Source organism: Sminthopsis crassicaudata, chromosome 1 (assembly GCF_048593235.1).
Source record: "Sminthopsis crassicaudata isolate SCR6 chromosome 1, ASM4859323v1, whole genome shotgun sequence".
NCBI lineage: Eukaryota > Metazoa > Chordata > Mammalia > Dasyuromorphia > Dasyuridae > Sminthopsis > Sminthopsis crassicaudata.
In genome coordinates, this window is record NC_133617.1 from 372939539 (window position 1) to 372957782 (window position 18244).

General features: G+C 36.7%; 1 protein-coding gene and 1 non-coding gene across 3 annotated transcripts in view; one reads left to right on the forward strand and one right to left on the reverse strand.

Moving 5' to 3' along the window:
• Window positions 1-467: 467 nt before the first annotated feature.
• On the forward strand, window positions 468-550 carry LOC141552359 (small Cajal body-specific RNA 18). The gene has a single exon (XR_012485155.1).
• Window positions 551-13480: 12930 nt separating this feature from the next.
• Window positions 13481-18244, reverse strand: part of MYO5B (myosin VB) — a 500991-nt gene continuing 496227 nt past the window's right edge. For both annotated transcript variants that reach the window (XM_074279362.1, XM_074279363.1), the window contains one exon: window positions 13481-17411. In XM_074279362.1, the coding sequence (XP_074135463.1) occupies window positions 17259-17411 (153 nt within the window). In that variant the 3' untranslated portion in view covers window positions 13481-17258. The remainder of the gene's footprint in view (window positions 17412-18244) is intronic.

An 18244-nucleotide genomic window follows, 5' to 3' on the forward strand; every position in this document is an offset into this window, starting at 1 on the left:
GCGATCCTTCCACGGGCAAGTGTGATTGGTGGGGCGTGGCCCAGAGGCAGGGGGGTGCGATTGGCTGAGAAGCCCGCCTTTCTGCTCGGAGAGGCTGGCTAGGATGACAACTTCCGGTTAGGGGTTGCGGCAGTTTCGAAGAGTGAGAGGGTTTTGTCCGTGTCTAGAAGGGGGGAAAGGAAGCGCCTGAGCCATACCGCGCAGCTCCCAAGTGAACCCACCATATTTTCCTTATATGATTGGGCTCCCGGGCGGGGGGAGGGTGAGGTGTTGGGAGCCTGAAGTGATTTTGACTCTACGATGGCAGTGGATGGGAGCTTTGGCGGCTGGTAGGCGCTAGCGGTGGGGGCGGGGCAGGCGCGTTCCGGCGCCGGCTGGGAAGGGGCGCCCTCCTGGGCCGAGTCCCCAGGGAAGGTCGGGGGGATGGGCGCGGGAGGAGGGGAGCTTGAGGTGGCTCTAAGGAGCCCTGGTCGATGATGACGTGGCCACTGCGCAATCTGAGTTCTTAGAACCAGGTGATGGAATGTGTGCTGAGAACGGACTGAGACCGGGGCGGACCCCGAAGCGGGGACGGACTGGCGGAGCTGGCAGCTCTAGCGGCACCAGCACCCGTCTGCATTGCTCCTGGCTGGGAGAGTGTCGTTTTACTTATTTTTTAATTCTTTAAGAACCGCTTTTTATTTTCAAAATGCATGTAAAGCTAGAATTCAGCATTCACCCTTGCAAAACTTTGCGTTCCAAATTTTCCCTCCCACCCCTTCCCCTAGATAGCAGGTAATCCAACTTAGGCTAAATATGTGCAATTCTTCTAAATATTTCCACATTTATCTTGCTGCACAAGAAAGTTTACATTAAAAAGAAAAAAAAAGCAAGTAAACAACAAAAAAGTCAAAGGACTATGTTGTGGTCCACATTCAGTCCCTGGATGCAGATGGCTCTCTCTCACAAATATTGATCATTGATCTGAATCACCTCATTATTGAAAAAAGCCACGTCCATCAGAGTTGATCATCACCTAATCTTTTTGCTGTGTACAATGATCTGATTCTGCTCTTTTCACAAAGCATCAGTTCATGTGAGTCTCTCCAGGCTTCTCTAAAATCATCCTGCTGGTCATTTCTTACAGAACAATAATATTCCATAACATTCATATACCATAGTTTACCCAACCATTCTCCAATTGATGGATATCCATTCATCTTCCAATTTCTAGCCACTATGAAAAGGGCTGCCACAAACATTTTTGCACATGTGGCCTTTTCCCTTTTTTGGGGATCTGGGAGAGGTAGACAATAGCTGAAGCAGATAAAGTGGCCCAGTGGAGAGAGCACAGTCAGGAGGACCTGAGTGCAAATCCCATCTGAGATAGCAGGCTGCTGATTCTGGTCAAATCACTTCATCTCTGCCTCAGTTTCCTCACAGTAAATTGGGAATAATAACAGGACTCACCTTCTAGGATTGTGAGGATTAAATGAGATAGCGGTAATGTGTTTAGTTTTATACGCGTTTAAATGATAATGAACCCTATAGAAATGTTAGCTGTTACTATTTTGACCTGAAGATCAGGATCCCATAGACTAATTGCAGGATGTCATAGGGATCAGGAAGAGACTTTGGAGGTATCCAATCCAACCTTTTTCAGTCAAGGACACAGGCTCTGAAAGGTTATGATGCCCCAATAATTATGTAATAAGTAGCAAAGGTGGGAATATTGGTTAACATTATATAGCATTTAAGGTTTGTACAGTGATTTAGCTCATTTTGATCTCAAACTTGTAAAATAGATGATAAGGAATAGAACCCTGGTCCTGATAGAGAATACTACTGAGGAAGCTCTTTAGGATGGTTCTCAAGAAATAAATGAATCTAATCTAAACCCACTATTAAGATGCAGGAAGAAAAACTGCACATATGTAAATATCTGGCACAGTCTTCAAACTTCATCGGGCTGTTTCTTGTTAAAACTCCAGCTTTTCTTTTTATTTATTTGGCTTGGTTTCTGACATATTCTAAAGGAATAAATTTGGCAGAAGCTTCAGAAATTTCAGTAGCCAGGAAGGTGATCTGAGAGAGATGGGGGAGAACACAAGAAATTCATGTAAAGATGTATAGGTAATATAATTATATTTTATACATAATTAGCTATATTTTTAAATATATAATTATATAAGGGGGTCTTAGAGAACAGGGCTTTAAAAAAAAACAAAAAACTTTTCACACTCTTTTTTCACCAAAGAAATTTGTATGTGACTGGAACTTATAGACATATAAAGTAGGTATACAATTCAAAAATTTACTGATAATAAATCATAATTTTGCAAACTTCACATTCAGTTACTCAACCCTATTTGGGATAATGATGCACAGTTTAAGAACCTTTGTTATAGATTATCTAGCCCAGTTTCCTCCAATTGCATATGAGAAAATTTTCCCTGATATAGTCAAACATGGTAGTGAGAACACCAATTAAGCTTACAGATCTGCATTTGGGTCCTGTCCACTACCTCCTCTATGTGACCTTGGGGAATATACTTAACCTCTTGACCTCAGTTTCTTTATCTGCAAAATGAGGGATTGGATTAAGTAATTTCTGTAATAAATTTATATCATAAATTCAAAGATCTCTCCCAGTTCTAAATTCCCCAAACTTAAAAATGTGTTTGAGATTCATCACCAAATACCAAGATTGATGTACAGATACCTAAGGATGAGATAGAAGAAAACAATTGGCACCCAATGTTGGGGTTTGGTTGTGTGAAGGATTTGCAATAGCCATTCTCTTTGGTAAAAGGTAGAACACAGTAGTGGGCTAACCCAAAAGGGATTCAGCAAAGATGGTATAAGCCATGGACAGATTTATAGGGGAAATTTAACTGTTGAAGTCTGACATAATTTGGCTTTCTGATTGGGCACACAAAGATGGGTTATAGAAGACCACAGGGTATGGGCTTATAAGGGTGAGCTGATTCCCCAACAGGCCCTTCCCTGCTTGCTTTAGTGAGTAATTTTATCAATACTTCAGGTTTTCTCTGCCAAACCCTACTTAGTTCCCCAGGACCTCATCATTTATGTCATTCGGGGAAAAAATCCTTTCCACTGCACTTTTCTTTTTACATTTATATTGCAGTTTACTCTCCTTCCTTTCTAGAAGTTTGGCATTTGTTTTCATGAATAATCCTTTGAATGTATCATTTCTATGAATATTTCACAATGCTTTCTGAGAGACATATTTAGACTTTCAAGATGAATATCATAATAAGATTGGTCAAGATAGATAGCACTTCAATATATCCTATATCCATGGCTTTGCACCCTTTGTTCCCTATACCTAAAAATGCACAGCTTTCTAAAATCTTATTTCCTTCAGGCTCAGCTCCAGCTGCCTTATGAGACACTTCCTGTTTTCCATGTCCCCAGAAGCTATTGTTTCTTCCTCTCCCCAAAATATCTTGTATTAATTAATTATATATATATTCCATGTACTTGCATTTTTACCTTCCTCTCTCTCCTGTCTCTCTTCTTCTCCTCCCCCCCACCTTGAAGGTAGGGTACATTTCCCTTTTTGTATTTTATGTACTGAAAATTTATCATGAGTGTCTTGTACAGCATATTTTTACCAAGCGCCTATTGATTGCTTGACATATATAGAGATATATAATCTATATAGCATTTACTGTGTGTAAGCTCTTCACAATTATCTCATTTGAGCTTCACAACAACTCAGGGAAGTATGTGCTATTGTAATGCTGGAGAAACGGAGGCAAGATAGAGATTAGAAAGTATTTAATAATTTATTTAAAAGGGAGAGATTCACTGGGACCAAATAGATTCAAGGTTTTGTCCCAGGGCTGAATGAGACTATCATCTGATTCACTGGGACCAAATAGATTCAAAGTTTGGTCCCAGGGCTGAATGAGACTATCATCTGATTCACTGGGACCAAATAGATTCAAAGTTTGGTCCCAGGGCTGAATGAGACTATCATCTCTAAGAATCCAGCAAACAATGTGAGTTCTCAATGACATGTATATAGACACATGGCTCAGACTCAGGGGATAGACTGAGGCAGGGGCTGAGTCAAGGTGCTGAGAGCAGGAACAGGGCTCTGACCGAGTGGGGGGGGGGTGAGCCATCGGAGAGGGGGATGACCTAATGGGCTAATAGGGGGGAGGAACCCCAGACATGAGGAGAGGTATCTTGATAAGACAATATCTGATATTCTGATAGCTTGGGATGGGGAGAGGCATTCTGATATTCTAAAACATAAGGATCTTTTATCCTTATCAAATATTCTGATAAAGGGGGGGGTTGCAGGACAGCTATAAACTAAGGCAGAACACTTAGAGAAACTGAGTCAAGACTGGGTCAGGATAATTAGGGAAACAGGACAATAAAAGAGAACTGTGGCATAACACCGTTATTTTCCCTATTTTACAAATGAGGAAACTTGAGGCAAACATTAAATGACTTGCCATGGGCCATTTAAATAGTATCTGAAGCTAGAAAGAGCACAAAAGGAATACAAGAGAAGTATCAAGGGTTTCTGGCCATACCCATCTCACTTTCTCCTTTCCTGGCTCCACCAGACTAACTGTCTGATCAATATAATTGACTCATTATGGACTGTACCTTTAATCTGGAATTGGGGACTAATAATGAATTTGTACTACTCCCAAGTTATTTTCTCTCCAGATCAAGTAGACTTGATCTCAGTACTGACCAAGAAGATAACCCTGGAAACCTTAATAAAACCTTAAATATATTTTTAAAAGTAGAAGGTACTATGTGCAAAGTGCTAGAGAACAAAAATGTCATTAGCTCTTGCTCCCAAGAAGTCTATGAATATATATTCTATTTAATTTATACTCTTAACATATTTAACATGTATTAGGTCAACCTGTCATCTTGGGGGGGGGAGGAAGGAAAAAATTAGAACAAAAGGTTTGGCAATTGTCAATGTTGTAAAATTACCCATGGATATAGCTGGTAAATAAAAACTATTAAAATACTGAAAAAAGAGAAAAGTATATGAATAACTATAAAGAATATGAACTGAATTCAAAAGAGAGACCCACCTAAGACTAGTAGTGTCAGATTCTAATAGGAATGGAGACCCAGATAAAACTAGTACTGTCAGATTCAAATAGAAATGGGCCCATTAAATCATATCTAAAAATCTTTGTGGGCCACATATTAATTTAGAAAATCATATATTAAAATGTATTTTTATTTTGTTAAATTTTTCCCAGTTAACATTTTATCTGGTTTAGACCTCCACGCACACAGTGAGTGCTGTATTCTTCAATGCTTCATGGGTAGCATATTTCTCTTTCTGGATATCCTTTTGGCCTATATTTACCAAATCATCTACCAGTCTTTAAAGGACTGGCCCTGGAAGATGTGAAATGGACTGTCCATCAGTCTCTTGTTTTGCAGCCTCATGACCCTGAAAAATTCATGCTTCTGGAATTCTTTGTTCATAAAGATTGTGTGGAGCCTTTGGCAAGCACTACAAGGTACCAGAATAAGACTGTTAGGAGTTTGGAACTCCAAGGTTTCCAGAGAAGCCACCCAATATTCTACTTCTGAAAAGCAGTTGATTTCTGGGCCCTAGTTGCTACTAAATAGATAACATGGTTATATAATTTTCTTTGTACCAAATTCCCTATTATGGGTTGGAAGGGAGGAAGGAGAGAGTAAGATAGTCTTTCTAGCAAGATGGATAGAGCACAGAATGCATTTATTGCTAATGGTACATTAGAAATCATGCTTTGTTGGTTTCTTTGGCACTAGTGTTTCTCACAAACAAGTGCCAAAAAATGACGGTCTTTATCCTGGAACCCTGCTTCTTTTGCTGACCCAGTCAGGTTTTACCTATAAAGTTATTTATCCTTTGTTCTTGAAGAAGACCAAGACCTCAGGCAGATGATATCATGAAATGCAAGTGAATTGGATTTAAGGGAGGGCTATGTAAAGTTATGTTTTCCTGTGGAGTCAGCTATGTCCAGTGGCAGGATATAGATCAGGATGACTGGAGATGGTCCTACCTATAAGGACCTGGCTATTAAAGTTTTCCTGGTTAATGGATGGTTCTATTCACTACAAGAGAAGCACATATAACTATACTTCAGCAGCCATTAATTGGGACTAGGACAGAAGAATACTAGAGATGAGCTAAATGTTCTCGGACTTGTTCCTGCTCATCATCACTCTATTGGGGAGAAGAAATCTAACTATACTGGAAATGTCATCATTTGTCCTAAGGCTCTGGTGCTCTTGGTGCTATTCTTGTTCACTGCCACTTCGCATTAGGAGATGCACTGTGAATTTCAAAGATGTGACTTTACCCACACATGGATCAGACTTTGAGAGTTTTTCTGAAGAGGGAAGGAAAGACCTTTAAGACTTCAGGCTTTTCTATTTCTCCACATTTTTGTGTTTTTTTCCCTTTTTCTCTTTTCCCTTTAGTACTACCTATGAAAAGAGAATGATCCAATAACAGTTCTAGAAGTATTTTAGGTTCTCTAGAAGATCTTTAGAAACTTACCACCAAAAGGTGCCTTGTGATAGGACCAGTGTCTTCTTGATACAATTTCACTGACAGCTCCAGCTTACCTGACATGTTCTTCCCAATATACAACCTGATTGGTTCCAGCTTTACTGGTCAAAAGGCATATAAAATCCCAGCCATGTATCTTGCTGGGTCTTGAGACCATCTGAGTTGCCATACCAGAGAGTTAAGTGCCACTGTATACGTGGACATTTCTGCTGTGTTAGGGCAAAGTAGATCCCCTCCTTTGTTAAATGTTCAGTGACTTTCACATTCCTCATTTCATTCCAACATCAAAACTGATCTAATCAGGTGTTGGCTTTAAGGCCTCACCTACAAAAACAGGTTGGAACTGAGCCTTAATTAGAAATGGAAGTTAACTAGGGATAGTGGTAGACTTCCAAGAATACAAGGGCAAAGAAAGACTAGGACAAGACAAAGATATATAGAATTGTCCATTCTGGTCAGAATATATGTGTGAAGGGATGTCATCTGAGATTAGGATGGTTTATTATGAAGTCCCTTAAATGCCAATCAAAAAAGCTCTATTTGGTAGGCTGAGATTCCCCCTTAAACTGAGATTCTGAAGAGGGACAATTTTTACTTTTCTTTGTATCTTAAACTCTTAGTAGAGTACCCATAATGCATTGTGCACATAATAGCATTTTTAATGCTTCTTAAAAAGGCAATGGGAAGCCATGAATGACAGTGAAAAATGCATGGAAATAGATGTAATGATGTGTAAGAAATTGCAACTAGTTGGCTATTAAGTTGGAAAGGGATAATGGGACCAAAGATATAAGGGCCTTTAAATGACAAGCAGAGGAGTTAATATTTTATTTTAGATGTAATAAAGTTTACAACCTCATCATAATCAATTTCACATTTTTCCTCATCCCATCAGTTACTAAATATTTTTACCTCTACCACAATTCTTGTCTCTAAACTTTTCTCTCCCTTCTCATAGATACCACCCTAGGTCAGGCACTTGTCATCTTCATCTGGAAAATAGCTTCTTCTGTTGCACCAGCTTAGATGGATTGCAGGCCATGTCAGTACATTCTGGGGCCTAGGAAACCAGGAATAGGCCACGGAGTGATTCAGTGGCAGTATTGGCAATTTCCAGGTCTCCCAGCCCACAGACAGCAAAGACAATTTAGAAGGTTGATGGGAAAGGTTTGTCATGCTTGGGTGAGATTGGAACACAGTCCAGCACAGGCTGCTCCAACATAGTTATGGTCCCAGCAAACCAGGAACAACCTTGGGAGCCATTCAATCAGCAGTGACAGCAATATTTTCTGGAGCCTTCAAACCACAACTAATCAAAAGAGATTACAGAGGTATCTTTGCTAGCTGTGATGCAGGATTCTGTTGTTTTGTCCATTCTTGAATCCAGGTTGCAATCCTAGATGGCAGATCCAGAGTGAGGAGAAGTAGTAGCACACTGGAGCTTATGGCTTCTGTGGAACAGGAACCCCCTTCACAGTTCCAGGGCTGAAAAGAGCAACTGTGGTTGCTCACAGAGCAGGGCATAGGTTAGGAAAGTAGTAAACACATCTCTCCTTAGACCATACCACCTTGGAAGAACTGAACATTTCAAGTTCCTCAAAGTATTTCTGAAAACAGCTGCACAAAACCTTTGAAACTTGGGACAGTGCACCCTCGGCCTACTTTAACAAAGAATTAAAAGTCAAGAAATTGGCTGTGAAAATAAGTAAATAACAGAAAAAGATTCTGACCATAGAAAGTTGTTATGGTAACAAGGAAAATCAAAGCACACTCTCAGAAAATAAAATCAAATTTCCTACAACTGAAGCCTCCAAGAAAAATTTTAATTGGTTTCAAGCCATGGAAAAGCTAAAAAATAATTTTTAAAATCACAGGTAGAGAAAAAAATTGGGAAGAGAATTGAGAGCGATGCAAAAAAAAAGCATGAAAAACAAGTTAACAGCTTAGTAAAGGAGACACAAAAATACTAAGGAAAATAACATTAAAAAACAGACTAAGCCAAATGGTAAAATTACAAAAAGCTAATGAGAAGAATGCCTTAAAAAGTAGAATTGGCCAAAAAGAGATGCACAAAAATTTGTTAAAAGAACTCTTTAAAGAGTAGAATTGGCCAAATGAGAAAAAAAATCCATTAAGGAAAATATCTCCTTTAAAAATAGAATCAAATAGCTGGAAAAGGAGGTATAAAAGCTCATTGAAGAAAATCATTCCTTAAAAATTAGAATTGAGCAAATAAAAGCTAATAACATTATGAGAAATCAAGAAACAATCAAAACCAAAAAATGAGGCAAAAGAAGACAATGTGAAATATCTTGTTAAAAAGACAACTGACCTAGAAAACAGATTCATGAGAAATAATCTGAACATTATTAGACTGCCTGAAAGCCATGATTAAAAAAGAACCGTAGAAGTTATCTTTCAAGAAATTGTCAAGGAAAACTGCCTTGATATTCTAGAACCAGAGGGCAAAATAGAAATTGAAAGAATCCATCAATCATGTCCTGAAAGAGATCCCAAAATGGAAACTCCCAGGAACATTATAGTCCCATTCCAGAACTCCCAGGTCAAGAAGATACTGTAAATAGCCAGAAAAAAACAATTTCAGTATTGTGTAATTACAGTCTCAGATTGCATAGGATTTAGTAGTTTCTGAATTAAAGAATCAGAGGGCATAGAATATGAAATTCTATAGGGCAAAAGAATTAGGATTACAATCAATCATATGGCCAGTAAAAATGGCTATAATCCTTCCGGGTAAAAAATGGAATGTAATGAAATAGAGGACTTTCAAGCATTCCTAATTTAAAGACCAGAGCTGAATAGAAAATATTACTTTTAAATACAAGACTCTAAGAAAGAATAAAAAAGTAAACAGGAAAGGGAAATCATAAGGGACTTGATGAGGTTAAATTTTACATTCTTACATGGGAAGATAATGTTGAGGGCGGTAGCCCCTTGGTATTCCTTGTTTGATCTCCAACTTCTTTTGGGACTTGGACCTTTGATACAAGATGTGGTCAAACTAGTTTGGGCTATCTGAGCTGGCTGGGGTTTTATAGCTCCCATTCTAATCTGCTCATATAGACCAAATGGCATCAGGAAATTCCTTTTTGGGAAGAGACTTCTGTCTGTCCCCAAAAGATAAGAGAATCCTTATCTTATTTACATCACTCTCAGGAACCTCCTTACATCACTGCATCTGAATGATTGTGCTCTTGTATAAAAGAGAGAACTCAAAAATCTACTCTTTGCAAAATTGGCCTTGTACCATGCAGTTATTTTGCCCACCGGCTCTCCGGTGTTTCCATTCTAATCAATAAAGACTATGTTTCTATACAGCATTAAGTAGCAAATTCCTTTGCTGCCAAACCCACCCTTGGTTACTTTGGGGAAGGAAGGAGAGAGAGAAAAGGAACTGACCTATCTCTGTTTAGACCTCAATTTATTCCTCATCATTTACTCCTCATCAATAATACTTGTAACTTATAAGAACTACAACTATATACAGATAGGTATATATATTAATAAACACTTGAAACAAAGATTATATAGCATTAAAATTAGGTGCTGGAGAAAAATATACTTCATAATTTAAAACAGTTTAATATATGTATCAAAATGTATAGCATGTAAACATTTAAAAAATAATTGATTTAGAAGGAGAAATAATAACTATAATAGTGGAAAAACAACAAAAAATCCCAACCTTTTTAAAGCCTAGACATATCTAACCACAAGAAAAAGGAAGATTAGGATCTAAATAGAACTTTAGAAAAGCAGATGTACCAAATACATCATTTACAAAGAGTCTTTCAAGAAAAAATTTAAAAGTAATTGGAGACTAAACAATAAATCTAAAGAACTGTAGGCTCAAAAAACAAAGAATGGAAAATTTCATCAACCAAAATAATAATGAAAACATCCCAGAACTTAGGGGGTACAGCTAAAAGAGTTCTTAGGGGAAAATGTATTTCTCTATACATTTTCATTAACAAGTATAATTCAATAAACAGACATGTAACAAAGAATAAAAACCCTTAATCAACACTATAAAAACTTTAAAAATAATAAAATCAAGAGTAAAAATAGAAAAAAATTCAATCCATTAAATTGCTAAACTAAACAGCTTTTTTTTTTAAAAGTAGAAAACCTAGTAAAATTGTAATCTGATTTTTTGAAAACAAAATAGGAAGGCAAATTAAATGGATGTGATTATGTGATTAAAGGTCAAAATGGAACACATAATTGTTCAGGAGATTTCAGTGAAGAACATAAATAATGTACTGAAGACTGGAATTCATGTGGAAGTTAAGTATGAAGGAAAGTCTAATATGAGCAAGACCTTGGGATAATCTTAAGTGTTATAAGGACAAATTTTTGTCCTGGGCTACCTTTTCAATCTTTCCCATTTTTTACTGCTTTATCATTTCTAAGGAGGTGATTTTGTAGTTATATGTTTAGTCCTAATTTCACTACTGAGATTTGGGTCCATATCATTAATACCTCACTGGATATTTCCACTTGGATACTTCATTACTATTGCATACTGTCCAAGGTCATCTTTCTATAAGCCATCCTCAATTACTGGAATTAATTCTTTTCTCAAATTCATACCTCAGAATTCTTATCTTCAAGGTTTAGCTCAGTTTTTACAATCTTCATGATTTCTTTAAAATGCATCATTTCATTTTAGGGCTATCGTGACTAATATATAATCTCTTCATTCTGACATTTATCTCTTTCCATAGTCTGTCTAGCCTCACCACATACCTTAGGTAATCTTCCCCACAATCCCCGTAAGGTGATGGACTGAAGAACAGCCCATTATGTGCTGCTTCTGGACTTCTGATTGACTGAGACCTCCTTGTCTATGAAGATGCAAACATGTGGAGACATTGTGGAAAGGAAAGAAGCAAGAGGAGAGCGGGAAATAAAGTAGATGATAAGACTTCAAATGATAGGACTCTGTAGAACCATAGGTATATGGACATACACCTCCCTTAAAAATGTCTCTTCGTTCTTGGTTCCTGAACCCCGATTTACTAAAAGTGGATTTCTTGGACTTTTTCATGAGATGAGAGACTATTTATTCTCTCCTTAGTTGAGATAAGATTTTACTTTGCTCTTGAGTCAGAGTTCTTTTACTCTTTATGCATTTTCTTGTGTACCCTATTCTTTGTAATTTTGTAACTATTTCTTACTTGCTTGGATAGCTATGTTCACTTTCTGTGATTGTCTTTTGTGTAATAGGTATTTGGAGGGAGCTAGAGTTGGTCTAGATGGAAGATAATGGATTCATCCAGTGCCCCTTAAGTTAAAGCAATGGAAAAAATGAGCTGTCAGTGCTTGCACCTATCCAGTTTTAAGTCAGGCAAGTAATCTCTGAAATGTAAATAAAAACTAGGGAAAAAATGATATACTTAAATCTAACTTCATTCCTAGAGACACACGTCTAATCTTATAAAGCCTAGTAGTGAGAATAAAAGAATCTGCCCTTATCCTGCACCCCTCTATCCCTTGGCACTCATCTGTGAAGCAGGAGCCATATAAGCCTTAAACCACACAGAACTTGCCAAGCTCCATGACATCTCCCTGTCTTATTGCATTGTTCCCTTTCACCCATATTAGCATTTCTAATGGATAGATCTCCTGTCTTCATACATTCCCACAATCTGCCCCTCACTGTCTTTGTCATTAAATTGTGAGCTCCCTGGAAGACACAGTGTCTTTTTAATTCTATTTGAATCATAGGGCTTAGTACAAATTCTTTCACTGCTTAAGAAATGTTTGTGGATTGATTTCCATAAAGCACCTCATCCTCAACTCTTCCTCTCAATACTTTAAGGCTCATCTCAGATGTCACATCATCCATGAAGCCATCGTATCCCTTCTTGATCCCAATCGTTAATGCTCTATCCTCAAATTATGTGGTTTCCTTATCTGTGTATATCGTAGATCCCTTACTGAGACAACTGGTGGCAAAACAGATAAGAGTGCTAATTCTGGAGTTAAAGACGGCTTGACTTTAAATTTGACTTCACACATTTACTACCTTTGTAACCTTGGGCAAGTCACTTAAACTCTTGCCTTAGTTTTTTCAACCGTTACATGGGATAACAGCATCTACCTTGCCAAGTTGATGTGTCAAATGAGATGTTTGTAAAATCCACTTAGCACAGTGCCTGACACACATCATAGGGTCTATATGAATGTTTATTCTCTTTCCTTCCTCTCCTTCCCATCTATAATTTTTTTTAAAATCATAGCCCCTAGTCCATAAACTTAAACTTTTGTTGTTTAACTTGAATGACAGATAATGAAATCCCCAGGTTCCATTTGTGTGACAATAATGATCTGGATAAGTGAGAGGTCTTCAAGATGAACACCCAGGTTCTTCAGATCAGGAAAGAGCCTCTGACATAAGGGTTACATACAAACATATCATTTTTGTTCCCTTATCACCTCTGGGACCTCTAAAGACCTTTTTTTTTTTCCTGAGGCAATTAGGGTTAAGTAACTTGCCCAGGGTCAACATTGTTAGGAAGTGTTGTGCCCAAGGCCAGATTTGAACTTGGGTTCTCCTGGCTTCAGGGCTGATGCTCTATCCACTGCACCAAATAACTGCCCCAAGAACAACATTCTTAAAGTAATCTTAGTAGTGGAATCACTACTTAAAAAGTTCAAATAGCTATTATTGTACAATTCTATATTTCTTCATAAAAAATCAAATTAACTCACAGATCTACCATTCACATGTGCATGAGATAGGGGAGAGGAAAAGGTTGGCAGCATATATCATTGATAAGATGTTTGACTTCAGTCTTCTATCCCTTAGTTCCCAGAAGATATGTTAATTTTTTTCTTTTCAGCCAGGTTTGGCTGCAAAGATTTCTAGATTTCATTTAGATTTGCAGACCCATATTTATTCAAAAGTATTTATTTCCACAAATTTTTATCCACAGCTGAATATTACAGCAACTATTATAAGCATTTTCCTATAAACAAAGGTGTAGTTTACAGATTTGTTCAAAATGGAAAAATATTCTTTATCAGTAGTATTTCATTTCTGATATCCGATTCATCCCCTGAATATCATTGAAATTCCTTCAGAGAGAGAAGCTGTTCCTTTTAAACATCATTTGGAGGCAAAAATGTTAACATCCAACTCTTACCAGGTTTGATATGCACTTTAAGAAAACATTTAATTTTATTTCAGATTTATCCCATTTAAAAGTATTAAAGTTTATAGAATGTAGGAAAAAACTTTTTTCATCCAATGACCTTTAAAATAAACAAAACCAATATCATTTTATTACCCTTAGTATTGTAAAAAATTTCTAGTCTATTTGTTTTTCTTCCCCAATCTAATTATGGCATCAGGATGGCAAAGAAGTAAACCATAAATATTTAGCGATACATGCAACAACATCTGGCTTGTTTGATAATACCTGGTGTGGAGAAAGGTTTCTATGAATCACAACTAGAGGATCCTACCCTGTGTTTCATATTTTAGTAGCTATTTAATAGTACAGGCATTATGTAGTCATTCAATTATGATACTCTTGTTGCAGTAGTATCCGGAAAATTTGTCATAGTGTTTAATATTAAATGAAAAGGCAACTACAGACCTCCCCCCCTTTTTTAAACAAAGGGGTAATTCAGACGTTTATGTGCTGATTGACCTGGTTGTGGCAGCTGATTTTTTTTTCCCCAAACTTATAAGTGCTTTAAAAATAACTTTAAAACTTGGCATTAGAAACTCCAGAGGAGTCATTATTATTAACATGCCCCAAGGAAAAGGGGGGAAAACTCTTATGTATATTTGTGTATTGCAACATCCTAGTTGTTTCAAACAACTATAGCAGCCCAGATAGAATGCATATGCCAGGAAAAAGATGTCTCAATAGTGTCAGCAAGGATTAGTTAAGTAAATGCTATTACATATAAGTAACTGAATATAATGGGATGGTTCTTCACATACTTAAAAAGTTCATCAACCTAAGTGATGTGATCTGTAAATCTTTTTTTTTTCTTCTGTAATATTTAAAACATTTCAGAATGACTTACTGAATAAATATAAATCCACCACAATATTATACAGAACATTAAAATTCTTCCCACAATAATGCTTATTCCAGGAAAATAGCAATTGAGAAATCAGTTGGCTGAAGGCACAGAGTGGGAAAGGTGCTCATCTGAGATTTTAATAAAGATAGATCTCAACCTTGTCATTATCATATTGAACTATATTCTTAAGTCAAGATGCCATTCTGATTTCCATGGAATTGAGGATGTGTGAGTGAATAAAGCTGCATTAAATGTGCTTTTTAAATGCAGGGAGTAAAAATAGTCAACAAAAGATTTTTACATTAAAGATATGAAAAGAGTTCCCTTCCAAGCAGAGGCTGAGGGGTAAGTTAAATATTACAGATCTAAACATTAAATATCCATTTTCTATATATTTCTATACTAATGTCCTATAAAAATCTTATGTTTTTAAAAATATAATACACATAAATTAAATTACAGCTCCAGCTGTAATCCCTTAGGGAAAAAATAAGAATGAATTCTGTGATTAATTAGAATATCTATTCAGGAAAAAAAAAAACCTTCAGTAGATAAATTTCTGTTTTATTCTAATGGCTAAGCATTACCTACCATAAATTTTTGTTGCTGCTGTGATTAACTAAGGACCCTTGAAAAATAGGCAACAGTCTGGGGAAACTGAAGGTAGAAAGAAGCTAGTTAGGGATAGTTGGCAGTAGTTGCCTTTCTAGACACCTTTTTCTTTAGAAAATGAAAGTTTTTCCCTGTCTGGTGAGTGAAGCTTAAAAGAAGCAAGCTTAAGGGAAGCATGAAAAGCAAGATGCCACTTGTACTTTTGAGCTAGCCAAAGCCCAAAGGCACAAGACAGATCAAGTGGGGCCTTAGTTCAGAGATACCCCAAAATAAGTTACAAGTATTTGTTGTGGAAGGAGAGGTGGTCATATGAACAGAGGATTAAGTTGAAATCTTTGTCATCATAACAAGAGGGGAGTGTTCTGCTGTTCTAAAACTACATGGAGGAGGGTAATAATAGAGGTGGAGACCAGGAAGGAAAGCAGGAAGTATTTGCTAGGGAGAGATGCTAAGGAAAGAGGTATGTATCTGTTTCTAGGTCCTATGAGTTCTTTGTTATGGACTCTGGAGGGAAGCTAGAGTTAAGAATAATTGGGTCATGTAACTGGTAATTTGTGGAATAATTTAAACTTCCCTGTTAAAAATCTCTCTGGTTAACAAACTATGTTTTCCGGTCCTGGCAACATCCTCCATCATACTGTCACAATCTAGTAAGAGATTTTTGCAATTAAAAAAAGGAAAATATATGATGAAAATAGTAAACAAATGTACATAGTATAAGAGATCATGTAGAATTTTCAAAATAGATGCTTTCTTCTGAAAAAAGTTCATTTGTAGTATTAGGAGGAAAAAAAATGACAAAATTTGTCTTTATTAAGTGCTTAGAATTCCATATCCTTATTTTCTAGAAGGAGATTTCATATGCTCTTAATATAGTAACATTGAAAAATGTTTAGTGCAAACTGAATTAAATGAACATCAGATATTTTACTGGAATTTTAGTGGATTTTTAAAAATGCAGCAGCCAAGTTAAAAAACAAATTTGTATCCATTATTTTCTTAATTTCAACTACTCATAAATATTCTTTCGGAAAGGAATTTAACTGCCTAGGGGCTGCTGAAAAAAAACCCCCAAAAAATGAAGTACTATTTATGAGACCTCCTATCATATTAGAGAATAGATAAATGACATTTTGGGATTACTGGTCTTCCCATTGATGCTTTTTTCGTAAATAACAGTAATTGAATCTCCTTAACTTGGGGGGAATTATGTACATAAAAATAGTGTCTAGTCTGGATTCATTCACTGTGAACAAGTTTTGGACATGAGAACATCTCTTCTAACAGTTACTTAATTTGCCAGTCATTATCTAGGGACATAGACATGTAGCAGCTTTAACTAAATAACTTCTTAAATACAGAAACTGAGAATTCTTTGGGCATAAAGGGGATTGTATCATTGTGACATTTTTGCTCCAAAAAAGCAAAGTTAAAAACATAACTAAGGCCTGAGGAAAAGATGAGGAGCCAACATTACTGGCACTGCCTCTATAATGGAAAAGATTGGGCAAACTCACACTGGTCCCCAGACAACCCACCACAAACCCACAATATCATTTCCCCTGCTTCCTACAACAGTAGAAAGGGGAACATGTGTACCCTCATAATGATCAGCATCAGCATGTGTTCCCTGATGGCAGTTTAAATGTCCAATTTTTAAGCATTAAATAGCCATGGAATGAAGATCAAAAAGATGGCCAATGTCTGCTTGACAAGATCGGTACATCGATTATGGCACTGGGAAAGTCACAATTTAAATTGCTACGGACTGTGCACTTATTTAGTCTGAAACCAAACTTAAAAAAAATAACCAACCTGTATTTCAAGTATTCTTATTTTGAGTTGTAGAATACAAAAGAAAAATAATCACATTGAAGATATGTGCCTGATCCTGGACAGTTCAGCACTTTGCACAGGATTTAGACTCTGCCTTGGTCCACTTTTATCACACTGAATATATCCTTCAATTTATGTCATTGTTTTCTTTTTGCTTCGATTCACTGGGACTGAAGCCAAGTCTTCACACTTCATTGAGGAACTCCAGATTGAGAGCTGCAGGGATGTGAATCGAGTCCATGGTCAGGGACGATGGGTTAAATGGAAATAAGACAGGGAACATGTGCTTGAAGTCTAATAGCAGCTGCTGAGGGTCATTTCGATCTTGTAGTTGTGCCTGAGGAGAAGGAAAACATTAAAAATTCTGACTTTGCCTTTATTTCAAATGATACTGTGTTTTTAAAATGATCAGGTTCATGTATGACTTAACATGTCCTGAGAAAAAATCTGGAAAATAAACTGGAAATTAAGTGACCAGGGATTACATTTGTTTTAGAATCAAAGGAGATAGAGATGGAAAGAATCATCTATTCCAACCCCCTCATCCTATGGAAAATGAAACTGAGATTCATAAAGAAGGAATTCTTGCCTGAAAGTTACAAACTCTTTCCCTGTAGATATTTTAAAAAAGGAGAAAAGTACCAATCTGGTATAATCTGAGACTAAGAGGGACTCAAGGTATCTTTTTGATTTGAAGATTCTTTATAATTCTATCTCATATATGAAAATCTCAAGTACAAATAAAAGGCATTGCTATTTGGATTCCCACATACCAAGATGAACTTGGAAAGAAAGGATCTGAGTTTAAACTGTTTTTAAGGAGTATTAAGCTTTTAATTAATTTAATTAATTAAGGAGTATTAAGTATTCAAAGATATTCAATAAGATCATACTTTTAAAATGTTTGGTGCTAAGACTTCATTAGTATGGGTAAGCCTTGGGATGGAAACTCCTTTTACTAGTACAGATTGGCTTTTTTTTTTTTTTTTATTTTATTTTTTTTTATTTTTGCAATTTAGACACTGAGAATTGTCACGTGCAGTGAGGGGTGAAGGCAATTGCCCCTAGCCACATATCTAGTAAGAGCAGAAGTAGAATTTAAATCTGTCTCTCCTGATGTTAAGTCTAACACTATCCAATAAAGAGGTACACTACTACTATTATTAATTC